General features: G+C 34.8%; 1 protein-coding gene across 1 annotated transcript in view; it reads left to right on the forward strand.

Moving 5' to 3' along the window:
* Positions 1–12,984, forward strand: part of LOC105534534 — a 189,049-nt gene extending 176,065 nt beyond the window's left edge. Inside the window, exon 8 of the mRNA XM_011973259.1 lies at positions 12,789–12,984. Coding sequence (XP_011828649.1) covers positions 12,789–12,984 — 196 coding nt within the window. The remainder of the gene's footprint in view (positions 1–12,788) is intronic.
* Positions 12,985–18,083: the final 5,099 nt, after the last annotated feature.

The raw sequence follows: 18,083 nt of genomic DNA on the forward strand, positions 1-18,083 counted from the left end.
GTTTGATTAAATATAACCACGGTAAATAATGTTTTGATTTTTTTTAAGTAAGAAAAAAAAGGAAAAAGTTAAAACAATTTTAAACAGGTCAGTAGTGAACTGTAGGCTACTGATTCTTATTGAACATAAATTTCTTAGAATATAAACTACTCTAGGGCAGGTACTATATTGTGTATGAGTTCTGCTAAGTAACCACCAATTATTACGATTTTTTTAAAAAAAGTAACATATGTTTTCTCTCTAGAATACATATGGCAAAGAGTGACACAAATTTTATGAACCAGTAGACTTGTTTGTGTCCCTAAATATATTTTTGAATCTATCCCAAATCTAAGGAGAACTATTCATTATTGTGTTCTAACTCATAGCAAAGTGAAAGTCATTCTCAAATTTAATATACTGGAACAATATTCTTGTGTTCTAAAATGTACTTTAAACCAATGAGGATCTCTGTTGTCTTTGGATGACTGAGCTTTGAAGGAGCTCCAAATTTTCCTGTGTAGTCCATAGATGAGTTTATAGTTTAGATATATGAAGGCAATAACTGTTGGGATCACAGAATATCTCTTATTTGCTGAAGGAGGAAAATACTTTTTGTCATTCCTGACTACTTTGCAAGAGGTAAAATATTTCATTGCCTTAAAGTTGGAATTAATTTATAGCACCTATTTGAAGAATCTATTCAATTACACACCAATGGGTATGAAAATAGATTTATTTTACAACCTCTCATTTTTATCAGTTTGTGCTAAGCTTTGTCCACTGGGAAATACAGTGGCTATATATATGCAATGTTTCTTTCAAGCATTTCATCTATATGAATCTTTTAAACATGAGGTAGTAAAATTATGCTGGCAAAATATACTATAATTCTATTGTTTTAAAATAATAAGCAAAGTTGGTTTGACTTGAAAATTTACTGAAGCTTAGCAGTTCTTCAAAGTGCCATTTATTAAATGTTATATTAATTACTTAAACTATCAGCCCTATAAAGCAACTCTGTGCAAGCATTTTCTGATTCTTTTCCCCCTTGTTCACTGTCTGGGCTATTTCTTCTTGAGTATATACACTGAGGATTTAACTTTGTCCACAGATAGACAAAGTATTAATGTTGGTTAATTTGTCTACAGTGACTAATTTTTATGACTAATTTTTATAACTAATTTTTGAACTAATTTTTAGAATACAAAATCAAGATCTTATCCCTAATTTGGCTTTTTTAAAAGGCAATTTCCCAAACAGATTAACAATCTTTTTTTATCCCCAAGGTAGTTTCTCTGGCATATATTTTAAAAATTAGCATTAATAATTCATGACCCTTGTAAATTACAGTCATGCTATATAACACTTTATGCGCTTTATCTGACTTAAGGAACAGCAAAGAAACCAAATCATGGAAATAATGATAATTTTAATGTTCTAAATTTTTCTTTTTCTGATATTATAGTATTTTGCTGAAATCCTCTGTAGGGGAAAATATGATTGGGAAATATATTAAAAATACATTTAAATGACTGATGCATTTTTCTCTTATTGTGTTTAAAAAATGAGACCATTTACATCCCATTTACAAAAAGAGAAAACATACAGACTTTAAAAAATATTTTTGCTTATGTTTTTCATGATCTTTAATTGCCCCAAATCATTTTCATCTAATTGTATATGAATGAAAGTGTTTTTCTTCAATTAATTTGTAGGACATTGATTTTTAAAATGGTATTTATAATTTTTCTTCATTTTCAGTGTTTATGAAATAGTGCATAATTAAATATGGGGAAGGATTTTGTGGGTGATTGTAATATCCTGGGTCTTTTAAAAATAATTTCAATCAGAATTAATAAATAGATATAGAGAAAAACATTAAATAAACTGGCTAAATAACATAATTATTTTATCTTTTTGTTACAATTCTTTTCTATTTTTCTATTGTTTTATTTCTTCAGAGTTAAATATCTGAACATCAATTAAAATGAGAACACTTTTTTTTTTTTGAAACAGAGTCTCACTCTGTCACCCAGGCTGGAGTGCAGTGGCACAATCTCGGCTCACTGCAAGCTCTGCTTCCTGGGTTCAAGTGATTCTCCTGCCTCAGCCTCCTGAGTATCTGGGTCTACAGGTGTGCATCACCACGCTTGACTAATTTTTGTATTTTTGGTGTGGACGGGGTTTTACCACTTTGACCAGACTGGTCTTGAACTCCTGACCCTAGATGATCCACTGGCCTCGGCCTCCTAAAGTGCTGGGATTATACAGGCGTGAGCCACTGTGCCTGAATGAACACATTTTCTGAAAGGTGGATCAGGGATGTTATCTGGTTGTTAAAAAACTTTTAATATATTCTCAACTCCATTAGATTGTCTTTGTATCAAAAGATTGGCCTCAAAATGAGAGAAAAAAATCACACAAACACAACGTTGGATAAAAAGGATAACTTCTTTAGAAAAACTGAAGATGTTAACTCTGGGAAAAGCCTTAAACAAAGATGATAAAGAAGTGCAAAATGTGGTTAGAATTTAAGCAATCCAGAAGGAAGACAGTTTTAAAGAAAAGGGAATTTTCGAGCAAGATAAGGAAGAATATTAAGAGAAGAGAAAATGATAGCTTTGCCTGTTTTTAAAATGGGGGAGGAAATCACTTTCATCTACTTCTCAGGGTGAATATGAGGACCAGGTGAGATTGTTTATGTAGAGGTTAATTTATAAATTGTGAAGCACTAAACTTTACTGATTACTGTGTTTAGAATAAAGTGTTAATACTTGAATTGTTGATCATTTAATATGATATTGTTCTGCATTTTAAAGTAACTAATAGAGTATAACTGGATTATTTGTAACACAAAGGATACATGCTTGAGGGGATGAATATCCAATTTTCCATGATGTGATTATTATGTGTTACATGCCTGTACAAAAATATCTCAAACACTCCATAAATATATATGCCTACTACGTACCCACAAATTTTTTAAATTAAAACAATTGTTCTAAAATTCTAAAGTCAATTTAAAACAACCACAAGAATTTTGATTCTCAGTATACTTTGAAATCCACCTGAATGCAACATTCAAGAAATAATTTTTAAACTTATTTCATGTGCTAGTGAAAGAACAAGAGCTTAATTTCAGAAAATTGAGTTGGCTACTTTAGATTTTGAAATGCTCTAATTTATTTTGCAAATATTTTATTTTAAAGATGCAGTTGTCTCATTGTGTCACCCAGGCGGGAGTGCAGTGGTGTGGTCTCGGCTCAATGCAACCTCTACCTCGCTGTCTCAAGGGATCCTCCCACTTCAGCCTTCCAAGTAGCTGGGACTGCAGATGCATGCCACTATGCCTGGCTAATTTTTTTTGTTTTTTATTTTTTGTAGAGATAGAGTTTTGCCATATTTCCCAGGCTGGTCTCAAACTCCTGGGCTCAAGTGATCCACCCACCTCAACCTCCCAAAGTGCTGGGATTATAGGCATGAGCCACTGCACCTGGCCTAAAGATGAACTTTAAATTAAAAAAGTATCTTTAAAATATTTGGTAGGAGCTTTTGAGCTTTCAGGAATATGACTCAAATTTGATTTGGCACCATAACATGAATAATATAAATTGCTTATAAATTGCTTATGTGGGGATACTAATAGAAGATAAGTTGAATATTTAACTTGTCTTTTTTTTTGTTTTTTTTTTTTTTTAAGACAGGGTCTCACCCTGTTTCCCAGGCTGGAGTGCAGTGGCACGATCATAGCTCACTGCAGCCTCGATCTCCTGCACTCAAGCAATCCTCCCACCTCAGCCTCCTGAGTAGATGGGACCACAGGCGCATGCCACCACGTGCAGCTAATTTTTAAATTTTTTGTAGAGACAGGTCTCCGTGTGTTGCCCAGGCTGGTCACAAACCAGTGGGCTCAAGTGATCCTCCTATCTCAGCCTCCCAAAGTGTTGATATTGTAGGCGAGAGCCCCTGACCCAATCCTTGTCTTCATTTTTTGATTGAAATATAATGTACATTCAGTGAATGACCAGATCTCAAACGTGCTTTTCAGTCAGTTTTGGCAAGTAGATGTCACCTTAGAAATTTCCCTTTGGCTCCTTCCCAATTTACCCTTGCTCCATCCCCTACCTCTAGAAGTAAATGCTGATCTGATTTCAATTATCAGAGTTTAGTTTTGCCAGTTTGGGACTTTGAAACGGGCAAAACTAAACCCTGATAGTGGAGAGTTTAAGCTGATGGTAAAGCCATGTAATGCTTTCTGTCCAGATTAGTATTTCAGGGCCCTGCTTTCTTTCTCAGTGTATGCATGAGCTGCTCACATCCGCCATTTTGGAACAGCCTTGATGAATCCGCAGTTGCTATTTAGATAACTGGCTAATTGGATCTACCTAGACTAAGCTAATTCACTGATCGGAATTAGTCAATAGTTGATATATGAAATCCTACAGTATGTATATATTCCTGACTGGCTGCTTTTAATTAGCATAATGTTTTTAGATTTATCCATGTTTTTGCATATATCAGTAATTCATTCTTTTTATTGAGTAGTAGTACATTGTTTGACTATACCACAGTGTATCAATTCATTATATTATTGAACATCTATCTTATTTCCAGGTTTTATTTAGCATAAAGCTTCTACCAGCATTTGTTTACTCATATTTGTGTGGGCATATGTATTCATTTTTGTAATACCTGGCTGTGGAATTGCTGGATCATAGCATAAATGTATTTTTACTAAGAAACAAAAGCGTTTTCCCACGTACCATTTTACGTTCTCATCAGCCATCTATGAGTGTTTCAGTTGCTCCACATCCTCTTCTACATTTTATGTTGTCAATCTCATTTTGATCATGTCAGTGGGTTTACCCATTGGGTTTTCAATTTACACATCCTTGCCTGATGACTGATGATACTAGGCACTTTCTCAGAGGCATATTTTTTATTTGTCTATTTTCTATTGTGAAGAATCTGTGTCCTTTGCCCATTTTAAAAATCGAGTTGTCTTTTTATAATTGAATTGCAGAACTCTATATATATTCTGAGTTTAAGTCCTTTGTCATGTGTTGTGAATATTTACTCACAGTCTGTAGCTTGCCTACATTTTTCTTGCCTTTTCTTTTTTTTCTTTTTTTTTTTTGAGACGGAGTCTCGCTCTGTTACCCAGGCTGTTGCAGTGGGGTGATCTCGGCTCACTGCAAGCTCCGCCTCCCGGATTTATGCCATTCTCCTGCCTCAGCCTCCCGAGTAGCTGGGACTACAGGCGCCCGCCACCACGCCCGGCTAATTTTTTGTACTTTTAGTAGAGACAGGGCTTCACCGTGTTAGCCAGGATGGTCTCGATCTCCTGACCTCATGATCCGCCCACCTTGGTCTCCCAGAGTGCTGGGATTACAGGCGTGAGCCACCGCGCCCGGCCTCTTGTCTTTTCTTAAGAACAGTTTTTATTTTTGATTAAGTCCATTTTTTTCAGTTTTTGAAATAGTGTGATTTTGTTTTGTCTGTTCCAGGGTTGTGAACATTTTCTATAGTTTTTCTCTGGTAGCTTTGTTGTTTTAACTTTCATAGTTTGACCTATGAACCACCTGAAATTGTTTTGTGTGTGTGGTTTAAGATAGTACCATTTGTTGAGGAGACTTTTCCTCCTCCATTGAATTGCTTTGGTACCTTTGTCTTTGATATTATATGTGATGTTCGATTTAAGTACTCTCATTCTGTTCCATTGGTCTGTTTGTATATCCTCTTGCTAATACCATATTATCTTAATACTGTAGCTTTATATTAAGTCTTGAAGTCATGTCATGTATGCCCTCCATTTTTGTTTCTTTTTAAGATTGTTTTAGTTATTCTTGTGTCTTTTGCCTTTCCAGGTAAAATTTTAAATTATCTTGTCAATTTTCAGAAAAATCCTGCTGTGATTTCAATTGGGATTACTTTGAATCTATTTATGAATTGAAGGGACATGGAATAACAATCTTAAAATTAAGTCTTCAATCCATGAATATAGTGTATCTCTTTATTAATTTAGGCCTTCTTTAATCTCTCAATGTTCTATATTTTGAGTGTAAAGTTCTTACATGCTATTTATTAAATTTATCCTTAATACTCAGTCTTGAAACTATTATAATTAATATTGATTTTACATTTTTCTAATTGTTTCAGTTACTATATAGATTACAGTTAATTTTTAATTTACTTTGTATACTGTAACATTGCTAAATTCACTTTCTAGTTCTGCTAGTTTTCTTTTGGATTCATTAGGATTTCTACATACATGGTCATATCATCTGTTAATAAAAACAGCTGTACTCCCTGCCCCCCAATTTTATGTCTACTTATCATTTTCTTATTTTATTTAACTGATTAGAAACTCTAGCACAATGCTGAATAGAAGTAGTGATTATAGACATCCTGCCTTATTTTTAAATCTTAGACAAGATATTAAATATTTCACTAATATTAACTATTCTGATGTAGGAGTTTTTTATAGTTTCCCTTTCTTGGGATAAGAAGGTTTCCTTTTATTTCCAGTTTGCTATAAATAAAAGTTTTTTTAAAAAATGTAAATGGGTGTTAAATTTTGTATAATGCATCTATTTAAATAATTATTTGATTTTTCTCTTTTAGTCTCTTAAGGTAGTGAATTACACTCATTAATTTTCACGTGCAAAGCCAACCTTGCATGCTTGGTGTACACCCAAGTGATCAATATCTTCTTTATCTTATATTTTTCATATATTGATATATTTAATTTGCTAGTATTTTGTTAAAGATTTTGGTATCTATATTCATCAAGGACATTGGTCTATAATTTTCCTTTCTTGTGATTGCCTTGTCTGATTTGCTATCAGGGTTATAATGGCTTTATAAACTGATTTGGGTTTCTTGTGCCTCCCCCAGCAGCATACAGCTCTTGCCTGGTATCAGTGTAGAGGTGGGGCATGCATGGCTTTTCTGATCCTTCTCAGCAGCATTTATGCAGTGTTTGGATTGGAGATAGACTTCTCTGGGTTCTTCTGCTCCACCTCCAAACCAAAAGAAGATCCACACACTTCTGTCATGGAGGAGGTCTCTCTTAGGTCTCCTTTCCTGCCACCAGTCTTTCTTGTTGCCAGCCAGTGGAAGCCCTTACATAAGAGTAGGAGAGTCAGTGCAGCTGCCCCTTTTGTCCAGGGCTTCTGAGGATTCTGTACTCTCAAACTGGGTCACAATTGGCCTTTAAAGATTAATTAAAATTTTATCTGTTTTCTTCTTGTCTGCTTCTGTGGTGGCCATCTCTTCCTCTTTGGTCTGCCCAAGGTATTATAGTATTGTGTTCCGTCTCTGTGGATAAGTTTGTCAACTTTGTATTGCAATTCATCAGATTGCCTTGTGACCATAGCACTCTAGCTAAAAAACGAAATCATTATTTTGTAGACTGTCTGGTTGGTTCTCATTGTTATAGTGGGAAAGATCTTTTTTTATTTATGGCTTTCTGTGTCTAAAGTAAACATAGAACTCTACGTATTTTAAGATTTTTAAATGATATTTCTTAATATTGTACCTAAAAGTTGGTGTAATGCATTTTATTTTTCAAATCTCTTATTCTGTGGGCCTGAGACCAACCTCTCAGCATCTATTTCGTCTATTACTAGAAATAATGGTACTGGAAATGCTTGATTAATGATGGGCCCTAATTTAAAGAAATATACAGATATTTCTACAATGTATAGAATAATGGACTATGAGTCAAAAAACAGAGTTGGAATCTCATCAGATTATCAATATATTCTGAGTTTCATTTTTTTTCTTTTCTAGGACTGGAGAGGTAATTCTTGTTTTTATCTACCTCTCAGTGGACATAAGGCTAACATGAGAAGAGGCATGCAGGTTTTATTTGTAAATTTTTAATATGCAAAATAGATAAGTTAATGATAAGCTATTTTCAGAAAGGAACATAAAATTGGAAACTTTGAAATGAGTTTGTATTCTAATAGCTTAACATTCATAATACTTTATGACAACTTTGCAGTAGGCAGGAGAGGGCATATTTTATACATAGAAATAATTGACAAATGTGTATTGAGTACCTGCTATCTGGGCTAGATGCACTGCTTGTTGCTGGAGAGATACTGGAGTACAAAGTAAAGACGTTGACCTAGTGGCACTTACATTCTAGTTGAGAAGATAGCTAATAAGCAAGTAAACACATTTCTGATGCTTTGCTCTAACAGAATAGTTCTGATGTGGGAGTTTACAGTATTTTCAACAGTCATCCTGTGAGGATCTGGAGAGTTGCTTGGGGGATTGCTTAGATGTGCCTCCTAGCACTTAATAATGCAGTTCCATTCTTTCTTTTTTAAAGCCACACTTTGTTGGAAAAGTAGTATTATTCATGTTTTGCTGTGAGTCTGATCTCTTTTCCTCATGAATAGATGTTTAATTCAAACTTTTCTTGGCATTGGAAAAGTTTGTGCATTTTGGAACAAAGTAAAAAACCATTTTATTATGGAAAATCTAAATATACAAAAGTAAAGAAACTAGGATAATAAATCCACAAATATTCATCATCCAGCTTCAATAATTATGAATTCATGGCCAGTATTATTTTATCCACACACCCATCCAATTCCCTTCTCAGCTTGGATTAGATGAGGCAAATTCTTTGATATCCATTCATAAATATTTTTCAGCTTGTATTGTAAAAGATGAAGAATCTCTTCTTAAAGCACAATCAAAATATGTCACCTAAAATTAACAACTTATTAATATGAACTAATATATAGCAATTGTTCTATGTCCATGTTTCATTATATTTGATAGAGGCTTCATTCAAATGCAGATGGAGTTGTTACATCTTTTTTTGCTTCCATCTTTTAAAAGGATAAAGGCTTTTGTTATAAGTGTACAGAATGAAAGTGAAAATGTCCTCTGAGTTTTAAAGGCAAAGAAGTGTTGACTAAGGACTTTTTGTTCATGTTTTGAAATGTGACCATACAAAATGCTGTGCTATATGTATATAGGAATACAAATTAATTTTAGATGTCATCCATGTCTTATAAGGAATTTGCAGACTTGTGGCTGAATTAGAATGCAAGAAAAGGTAATCCCTTTTGTAATCTACAGTACAAGGCAATGGGGTGTTTTCTGTTCCTGTGGTGGATATTAGTAGTTCTCCTTCTCCATGGTCATTCATGTCAGCATATCAGGATCAGTGAAGTGATTTCAAGGTATATTTTTCTAAATACTGAAAAGAAAAAGCTCACTTTGGGAAGCTGAGGTGGACAGATCACTTGAGTTTGGGAGTTTGAGACCAGCTGGCCAACATGGTGAAACCCCATCTCTACTAAAAATACAAAAATTAGCCAGATGTGGTGGTACATACTGTAATTCCAGCTACTCAGGAGGCTGAGGCAAGAGAATCGCTTGAACCTGGGAGGCAGAGGTTGCAGTGAGCCGAGATCATGTCACTGCACTCCAGTCTAGGCAACAGTCAGAGTCTGTCTCAAAAAAAAATAAAAAAGAAAAAAAGAAAAAGATAAAGCTGAGAATTGTTTAACCTTTTAATAATTAGAGTAGATTCAGGGTTATCTTTGTTATCACATCATCACATTCCTTTGAATTCAAGTGTACCATCATGAGTGGAAAGAAAAAAAATAACAGTATAGCTTGGCCTTGAAAGTTGCCCATACTTTGGGAAGGTAGAGATCAGTGAGGATGGGTTATTGGAGGACCATGGCTTAGGCAACTGTGTGGAGATATGTCTGAAAGTTATTTTAGGTTAAGGTAGTACAGTAGTTTAACTGGAGGGAAGGTTCATATGTGGACATAGTAGTTAGTAAGACCAGTAAGATAGATTGAAAAATAAACTTAATTTTGTTCTTAATTCTTAAAATTTCTATGAAAGTAGTGCTTATTATGTTTCTCAAAAGAACCAAATTATGTTGAATTTGATCTGTTGGTGTGTGGGAGGGAGAAGACAGAGCATATTTGGAATATTTTATTAGTACCATCAGTTTTCAATTATTAGTAATAATGGAAGCAGAATCCATGTGGCTATCTGAGCTTCATAGATAACATCCAAAGCATTAATATTCAGATTTTTCTTCATCCTCTTAAGACTTAGTCTTTTACTTACATTGATAACAAGCAGAAATAATGATTTGTGTTACACTTTGCTTTCTTTCTGATGAGAGGACTGAAAAGGATAGGTAGAAATTGGCTAATCTGTACATCTAATAATTGTAAATATTGATCACAATAATAGAAAGTCTTTGCCTTAGCTCATTTCACTATTCTTGTTTCTTATATTTATGTGTGATATTTGCTTTTTATCTTTATCTTTTACTTTAGCTTTATCACTTGGACTTCATGAGCCTCTCAGTACTGACACAGATTTTTAATTTAATTTTCCACATTACTATGCCTACAACTTAGTGAAGTTCCCACCAGTCATATACAGTTCATACCTTGTAAGGTGACAAGCTAGTTTCTAAAGTAAAACATTTGGAATGAATATATATAGGCAGGGCTAAAATTTTGTTCTGTAGTTATCCCTTTGTTTTTGTCACCAGGATCTTTTTTTCCTCTTTTGAATGTATTACGTTAATGAGCTTTCAGTAAAGATAATGTTACATTAGTGACCTTCAATCTTCTGACAAACCAGTCATCAAAAACTGATGAAAATAACAAAATTAATACTCTTTTTTAGGAGATTAGTTTCTTATTTTTGTTTCCTAAAAAGGCTAGCTCATTGAATTTGCTCAGAATTTGCACCATTATTCTAGCTCATGCATAACCTGTGAATAAATAAAATACCAAAGATTTATGACCATACATTTTGTAGGTAGTTTTTGTTTTCTAAAGCTTAATCCTTCTTTCACATTACCAATCAAATACCTCTTCATTGTAGAAATTCTGGAAAGCCAAATGTTCAGGTCTGTTTCTTTATAAAACTTGCAGAAATTTCCTTTAGTGATGGAGCTTATATGTGAAGATATCATGGAAAGTCATCCCTTGACCCCTGTCATTCTTGGTTCTAGATTTCCCAATGCTGGGATTATCAACCAGCTTCAGAGAGAACTGGTGAGGTTGGTTCATCTCTCAGCTAACATGGCCTGCTTCTGTTCATTCACCTAGGTTTTAAACTGTTAACATCTAAGATTTGATTTTATCAGATTATTTCTATGTGGTGTAGAAACCAAACTGGGCAGAGTTTGAGCCAAATATGTCCAATGTGCTTAATCACTCATGTCCAACTCATGTGCGTTTGCTTCAGACTCACAGACTGCTTCCTAATCTTGTACTCCAAAGCTCAGTGGCAAGTCTGGTTTCACAGTGAAACCATGGTTTAGGTACAATGGCAATTGATATGGAGAAAAAACAATTAGAATAACATTCCTTAAGAGGTGGCTGTATGTGAGTCAGATGTTTAAGGTTTCATGAGCTCCACAATCAGCCCATTCAGAAATAAGAGAATAGAATACAGAAAAAAAAATCGATCAAACCAAAAGCTACTACTTTTATCATTTTGGCACAATTTCGTCAAGTCTTTTTGTTTATGGACTTTTTTTGGTCCACAATTAAAAGCGCAAGGTATATGAGACTTTTTTCTTACAATGCAGTTATAATGTAAAATATTTCATGACCATAACTTTTGTTGTTGAGGAATAAGTCAATGCATGATATAGTAAAATTTACCCAGTCTCCCATTTCTGGACATTTATATTATATTTACATTTATATTTTTTCCAATTTTATTTTTATGTTGGAGTCCCAAAGACCACCCCAAGTTTGGTGATTCATTAGAGGATCTCACAGTACTTAGCATATGGTTGTAGTCATGGCTAAGATTTATTACAGTGAAAGATTACAAAGCAAAATCAGCAAAGGGAAGAGGTACAGGGAATGAAATCCACAGGAAACCAGGAGCAAGAGTCCAATAGTTCTCTCCCAGTGGAGTCAGAAAGGATGTGCTGAATTCCTCCAGCAACAAGTCATGACAACATGTGTGAAGTGTTATATACCTGGGATGCTTGTTTAAAACTTAGTACCCATGATTTTTATTGGAGCCTAGTCACGTAGGCATACTCTGCCTAGCATGTACCAACATTCCGGATTTCTGGAAGGAAAGCAGGTATTCAACAAAAACCATATTGCTTGCACAATTGGTCTGGGTATAGTGAGACACTCTTATCATTTAGGGAAAGTTTTATATCAGGAATTGTTTACCTGCTGAGTTCTAAGATATCAACTGAAGGTCAACTTTACAAGCAGATGTTGCTAAGAGTAGCAGTCTCAAGCTTGCTATATTAAGTGTTTTCTGTATAATTATTATAAATAATGCTATAATAAACAATTTTGTTAACCTTTACTCACATTTCAGATAATTTTCTTAGGAAAGGCTCTTAGAAATTGATATTACAAAAAAAACCGAACATTTAAAAGACTTTTATTACTGACAATTACTTTCCTAAAAGTCTTTTCAAATTTTCATTTTCATCAGAGATGTATGAGTTCAGGCATCAAAGTCTTGGCTAAAATCGGTAAGGTACATATGATTCATTAATATATGATAAACTTGGAATAAGTATTTTTTTTAAAAAAATCAAATTATGTGAGATAAACAAAAGACTAGTTAATTGTTGCTTCTTTTCAGGTAGACCACTAGGAATATGCCCTTTAAATTATCACTCAGTGTCCATTTTTCCCCAGGACCTCTGTCTTTCTTGCTTAGAAACCTATACTTCACTGTTATCTGTAAAACATGTATCATCTAGTTCACCAGAACAATCATTTGTACTACACAATTAGTGCATATCCTGTTCCAGTAACTGTGGTTATGCAGGCGGCAAAACTGCTCGGGACGCAGTCCCAATCCTGCTGGAGTTTGCAGCCCATTGCCCGCAAGAGCTGCGTTTGGCAGGGTGCTTCCTGACAAAGATGACAAGTATGCTGCCATCCAAGAGGCTTTTTCAAATTACAAAGCCAGATAGTAGCCCCCATATTGCAGAAGTCAATCTTTGATAGACTTGTCATCAGGACCTCCGATTTTCTTAATTAAGAGTCTTCACTTTGTAAGCCTGAGACCAAAGTTTTCTAAAGCTATTATGACACAGCAGGTTGTCTGTCTCCCTTCCTGGGAAGGTAATGTGCGTTCTTACTTTTACCTAATGATACTGTGGTTCACACGCTGCCCACCCCCCCAACCCTACACCCACTCCCACAAAGGTGCCATTGAGGGTATATTTAAAGGAAACATTCATTTTATTATGTATCTTTATTAAAGGAAGTTTAAACAAATTGTATTTTCTCCTTTACAAATACAAAATGTTCTCTTTAGAAAAAGATGAATGAAATTTAGTCTCAATCTAATGCTTCATTAGAGACAAACATTTCTAAACTTCATTTTGCTTTCTCCACACCTTGCTTTGCTCATAATTTTAACATAATTTTTGCCCATATTTACCTAAAATTATATAGACTTATTTTTAATGTGTTTTCTCTAAAATTGCCATTAGTTATGATTAATTGCAAAACATTTGGAAAATACAGAACATTATCATGACAGCCACCTAGTATTCTGCTGCCCAAAGACAATTGCTTGTGAGTTTTTTTCCTCTTAGTTAAGCCACCCAGCTTTATAGGAACACCCAGAGGCTGCTCCTATGATATAAGGAAGAGCTTTGTGAAGGGCACGGTCATGATTCAGGTGATTCAGTTTGAGTTGCTAAAACAGAGAAAACTCATATTTAAGTTACAAGAAAATAAAAATCGCCATTATATTGGGTCTCTGGGTACATGTTCCAAACCAAATAAAATGTTTAGTCTTTGCAAGTGCCTAACAGAACAAACTGGTTATTGTTTCTTTGGATAATCATAGAACAGAAATCAGTTTGAAAGCTCATTTCATTTGAACTGTGAGTAAGTTCAAGTTTATACCCTAGGGGGAAAAAAATGGTTTGGTTCCTAAGAAAGTAGAATATGCAGAATAGAAACTGTGAGGTGAAGCCAGGCAGGACCACACTTTAAGACCAAGCTGTAGTATCCGTGTAACTGCACCTGATCCTGTGAGAACTGAGTATACTGGTGAGGGGAAGAACTGCTAGTTCTCTTATACCGTGGTTTCTAAATTCTTTTATTGATTCATGCTTCAGTCTTCAGTCAAGTGTTTTCTCAGCAAATTTTCAGAGCATTGGTATATTTGATAATGATTTTTTTCCTGGCCTTTACACATTGAAGACAATTTGGTTATAAAATTTATTTAACTTTTCACTTTCCTGAAAATTCTGTTGGTAGTCTATTATTTATTGATTCTTTTGCTGTTTCACAGAAGAAATTTGAGAATAACCTGGAGTTTATACCTTTGCAGATGTTTTTCTTCTTGAATATGTATGAAATTTTCTTTATTCTTATCATTTAAATTTTCTTTACTCCTGTAATTTTGCAAAATATATTTGTATGCAAGTCTCTTTTAATAAACTTACCCCAAAATTCAATAAACTCCAATAGTCAGATGATTCAAATCTTTTGTTCAGCTCAGGAAATTATTACATAGTATATTTTCTTCATTTCTGATTGTTCTAGTTTCGTCTTCAGTAATGTGTGTGGTTCCTTTGATGGATATTTATTTTTTGTGCTCTTTAATCTATAATCTTCTCTCTTATAATTCTCATCTTTGATGCTTTTCTTCTGCATTCTAGGAGTGCTTGCCAAATCCAGTCATTTGATATTCTATGCTGTCACTTATACTCCTACTAACTCTGAAGTACATTTTTATTCTGCCATTACATTTTTGGTTTCTTTGTATTTCTTCCCTTTTAAAAATGCTAATTTTCATTTTTATTTGACTTACAATTATTATTATTGTTAAACTCTTAGTTATTTCCTTATTGTTTTGACTTCTATTTCAAGGAGTTGGCTTATTATAATATAGTGAGAATGCCAAGCACTTTTCTATAATTTTCCCCTGTGTCTAGCAGAATATTTTTAGACTTAAACACTTTTACTGAATTTTTAGAATTGTAGACTGTGTTAGTTTCCCTAAGGCTGCTGTAACAAATTACCGAAAACCTGGTAACTTGAAACAATCCCCAATTTTTTCTTGTATTTTTGGAAGCTAGAAGTTTGAAATCAATTTCACTGAATTAAGTCAAGTGTCTGCAGGACCAGTTCCTTCCAGAGACACTAGGGAAGAATCTGTTTCCATGTCTTTTCCAGCTTCTGGAGGCCACCTGCATTCCTTGGCTCAGGAGCCCTTTTTCACATCACTCCATTCTGTTTTCTGCCACATCACATCTTCTCTTCTGTAGTAAAGTCTCCCTCTACCTCTTTTGTAAGGACACTTGTGATGACATGTGGGACCCACCACGACAGTCCCAGATAATCTCCCTCCCCATTTCAGAATCCTTAATTTAATCACAGTTGCAAAGTTTCTTTTGCCATATAAGCTAACATTTATAGGTTCCAGGGATTAGGACATGGTTCTCTTTCTGACTGGTCTACCAGAGACCCTTTCCCTTGTGTCAGTCACAGGTAAGCTTCAAGATAGATCTGGATTCACACAACCCCTTACCCTCTGTCTGAGCTTGAGCAAGGGACATAATAAGTTTTCTCCTCTGTCAAATGGAACATCCGCCTCATGGGGTTATTCTGCAGCACAGGTCAGGTAATGTGTGTAAATTGTTTAGTAATTTGAGCCTTCAATAAGTGTTAACAAGCATTACCGTGATTAATATAGGCCCTAGTTTATTTACTCTGCCCCAGATAAGGAGAAATTGATCTAGGCAGTGAGTGATTACAAATAGAAAGAACGTGTGGATTTTTCTCAGCCCTGAGAAAAATCTAGTTCTATAGTTGATGATCAGGTGTCAATGCCTGGTTCTCTGCCTAATTCCCAATGACTTGCAGACATCTGTCTCAAACAGTTGAGCTCTGCTAAGGTGGAGACTTGCCTATTCCACACCTTCGTTCTTATTATTTTCAGCTATTTAGCTCATGAAAAATTACAATCTCCATTATGCATTGTTATCAATACCTGCCCTCCCCAGCCTCCACACAGAACTCCTTTCCATAGGACTGTATCAAATACTGTTGCTGAAGTCAGGGCTGCTTTCTTGCCTAGTTGTTGTCCTGGAGCTGTAGTGTCTACGTGAATTGTGGTAGATGAAGGTAGGAAAAGGGAATCAGTTATTTTAAAGTGGCACTTACATTGTAGAGAGACATTTTTCATTCTTTTTTTTTCCTGCATTTTTTTCCTTGGGAGATATTAAGCATCTTTCTACCGTTTTTCAGATTAGGGAGGGGTGAGTATATTATTATGTAAAAGTCACTGATTGCTTTCCTCAATTCATTTCCATTATCCTAATTAAATTTTCTTCTCAATTGCAAATTGGTAAATGATTAGATTTATTTTTTGTGACCTTGAGATTTTCATCTTCTCCTTTGTCATTATAGTATTTATTGAGGTTGTAAAGGGGCTGGCTCACAGCCAAGAGTAACAGACTATATTGGACCAGAAGTCATTATTTTCTTGAAAATTTTTTAATCTACTATTAGCTTCAAAGTATCTTCCCAACTTGTTCAAATACTTGGCAGCTCAGAAAGATGTTACGCAACAGTGATGCTACTTATCTATATTACATTCTTTTCTAATCAGAATGAAGTTCCCATATATATTCTGACTTACCTTAAGCTTATTTGCTTCTTAGTATTTGCTCTCTATCTACAAACCTCTGGTTTCTTCAGATAGCCAAAAAAGGATTAAAAGCATGTCTTATTTGCTATAAACTCATATATATATATATATATGTTTATTAAGTATAACTCACAGAATCACAAGATCCCACAAAGGTCCCACAATAGGCTGTCTGCAGGCTGAGGAACAAGGAAACCCAATCCAAGTTCCAAAACTGAAGAACTTGGAGTCTGATGTTCGAGGTCAGGAAGCATCCAGCACGGGAGAAAGATGTAGGCTGGGAGGCTAGGCCAGTCTCTCTTTTCATATTTTTCTGCCTACTTATATTCTAGCCATGCTGGCAGCTGGTTAGATTGTGCCCACCCAGGCTAAGGGTGGGTCTGCCTTTCCCATCCCACTGACTCAAGTGCTAATCTCCTTTGGCAGCACCCTCACAGACACACCCAGCATCAATACTTTGTATTCTCCAATCCAATCAAGTTGACACTCATTATTAACCATCACAGCACACAAAGTGTTAAACAGAACATAGTATGAAAAGAATTATCCATATTTCTTAGATATTTTATGACATAGAAACGGTATCCATTATTATTAACCGGCATTCGCTAGATGTACATAATTTAGTCTATCGAATCTGTCAGGACTTAGAACATGATACCCCAAAAATGTGGTCTCTTGGCATGCTGAGTATTTTGAGCTGCAAGGATTGAGAGGACAGTAGAAGCAGGAAGCTCTCTCTGGATTTTTCTCCCTAGAAGCTGGACATAGAAACTAGAATTCCTTTACTCCAAAGCTAACCATAAAACCCAGGAAATTCACTCTCTGACGTCCTATCTTCCCTTCTGAAGACTCTCTTATGACAAATGTCCTGCCCCATACCTGGAAGCCAAGACGAATCTGAAGAAATAGGCCTTGCTGAGTTTCCCCTAGTTTACTACCATAAGGTCATATGGCATTTTTGTCCAATCATACTTCTACATGACCATTCTTCATAAAAAATATAGTTTTCCCTGAGTCTTTGGGTCTTCATTTCTGAAGCTTCCCATGTTACACAAAACTTTGATAAACAAGCTTGTTATACTTTTCTCTTGTTTATCAGTCTTTGTTATAGAGATGTCACCTCCATGAACACTTCCAATGGGTGAGGAAAATATATTACTTTTTCTCCTCTACAAATCTTTAATTGAATCCTTTTGGAAACAGCTTATTATAAACAAACAAAAGAAGATGGTTTAAGTAATTTTAGAGTATATGCCTTGTTCATTTTGTACTATAAATTCAACACATAAGAACTGATTTAAATGGACATTTCAGTCATTAATTCTAAAATTTAAACTAATGTAACAGATGGAATTCAGCCACCCAAGCAAGCTTCTGGGGTTTGATTATTCAAATGATTAAGATGCTATTTGTCAACTCTAGTTTA

The sequence above is a fragment of the Mandrillus leucophaeus genome, unplaced genomic scaffold, assembly GCF_000951045.1.
Source record: "Mandrillus leucophaeus isolate KB7577 unplaced genomic scaffold, Mleu.le_1.0 Scaffold136, whole genome shotgun sequence".
Classification (NCBI taxonomy): domain Eukaryota; kingdom Metazoa; phylum Chordata; class Mammalia; order Primates; family Cercopithecidae; genus Mandrillus; species Mandrillus leucophaeus.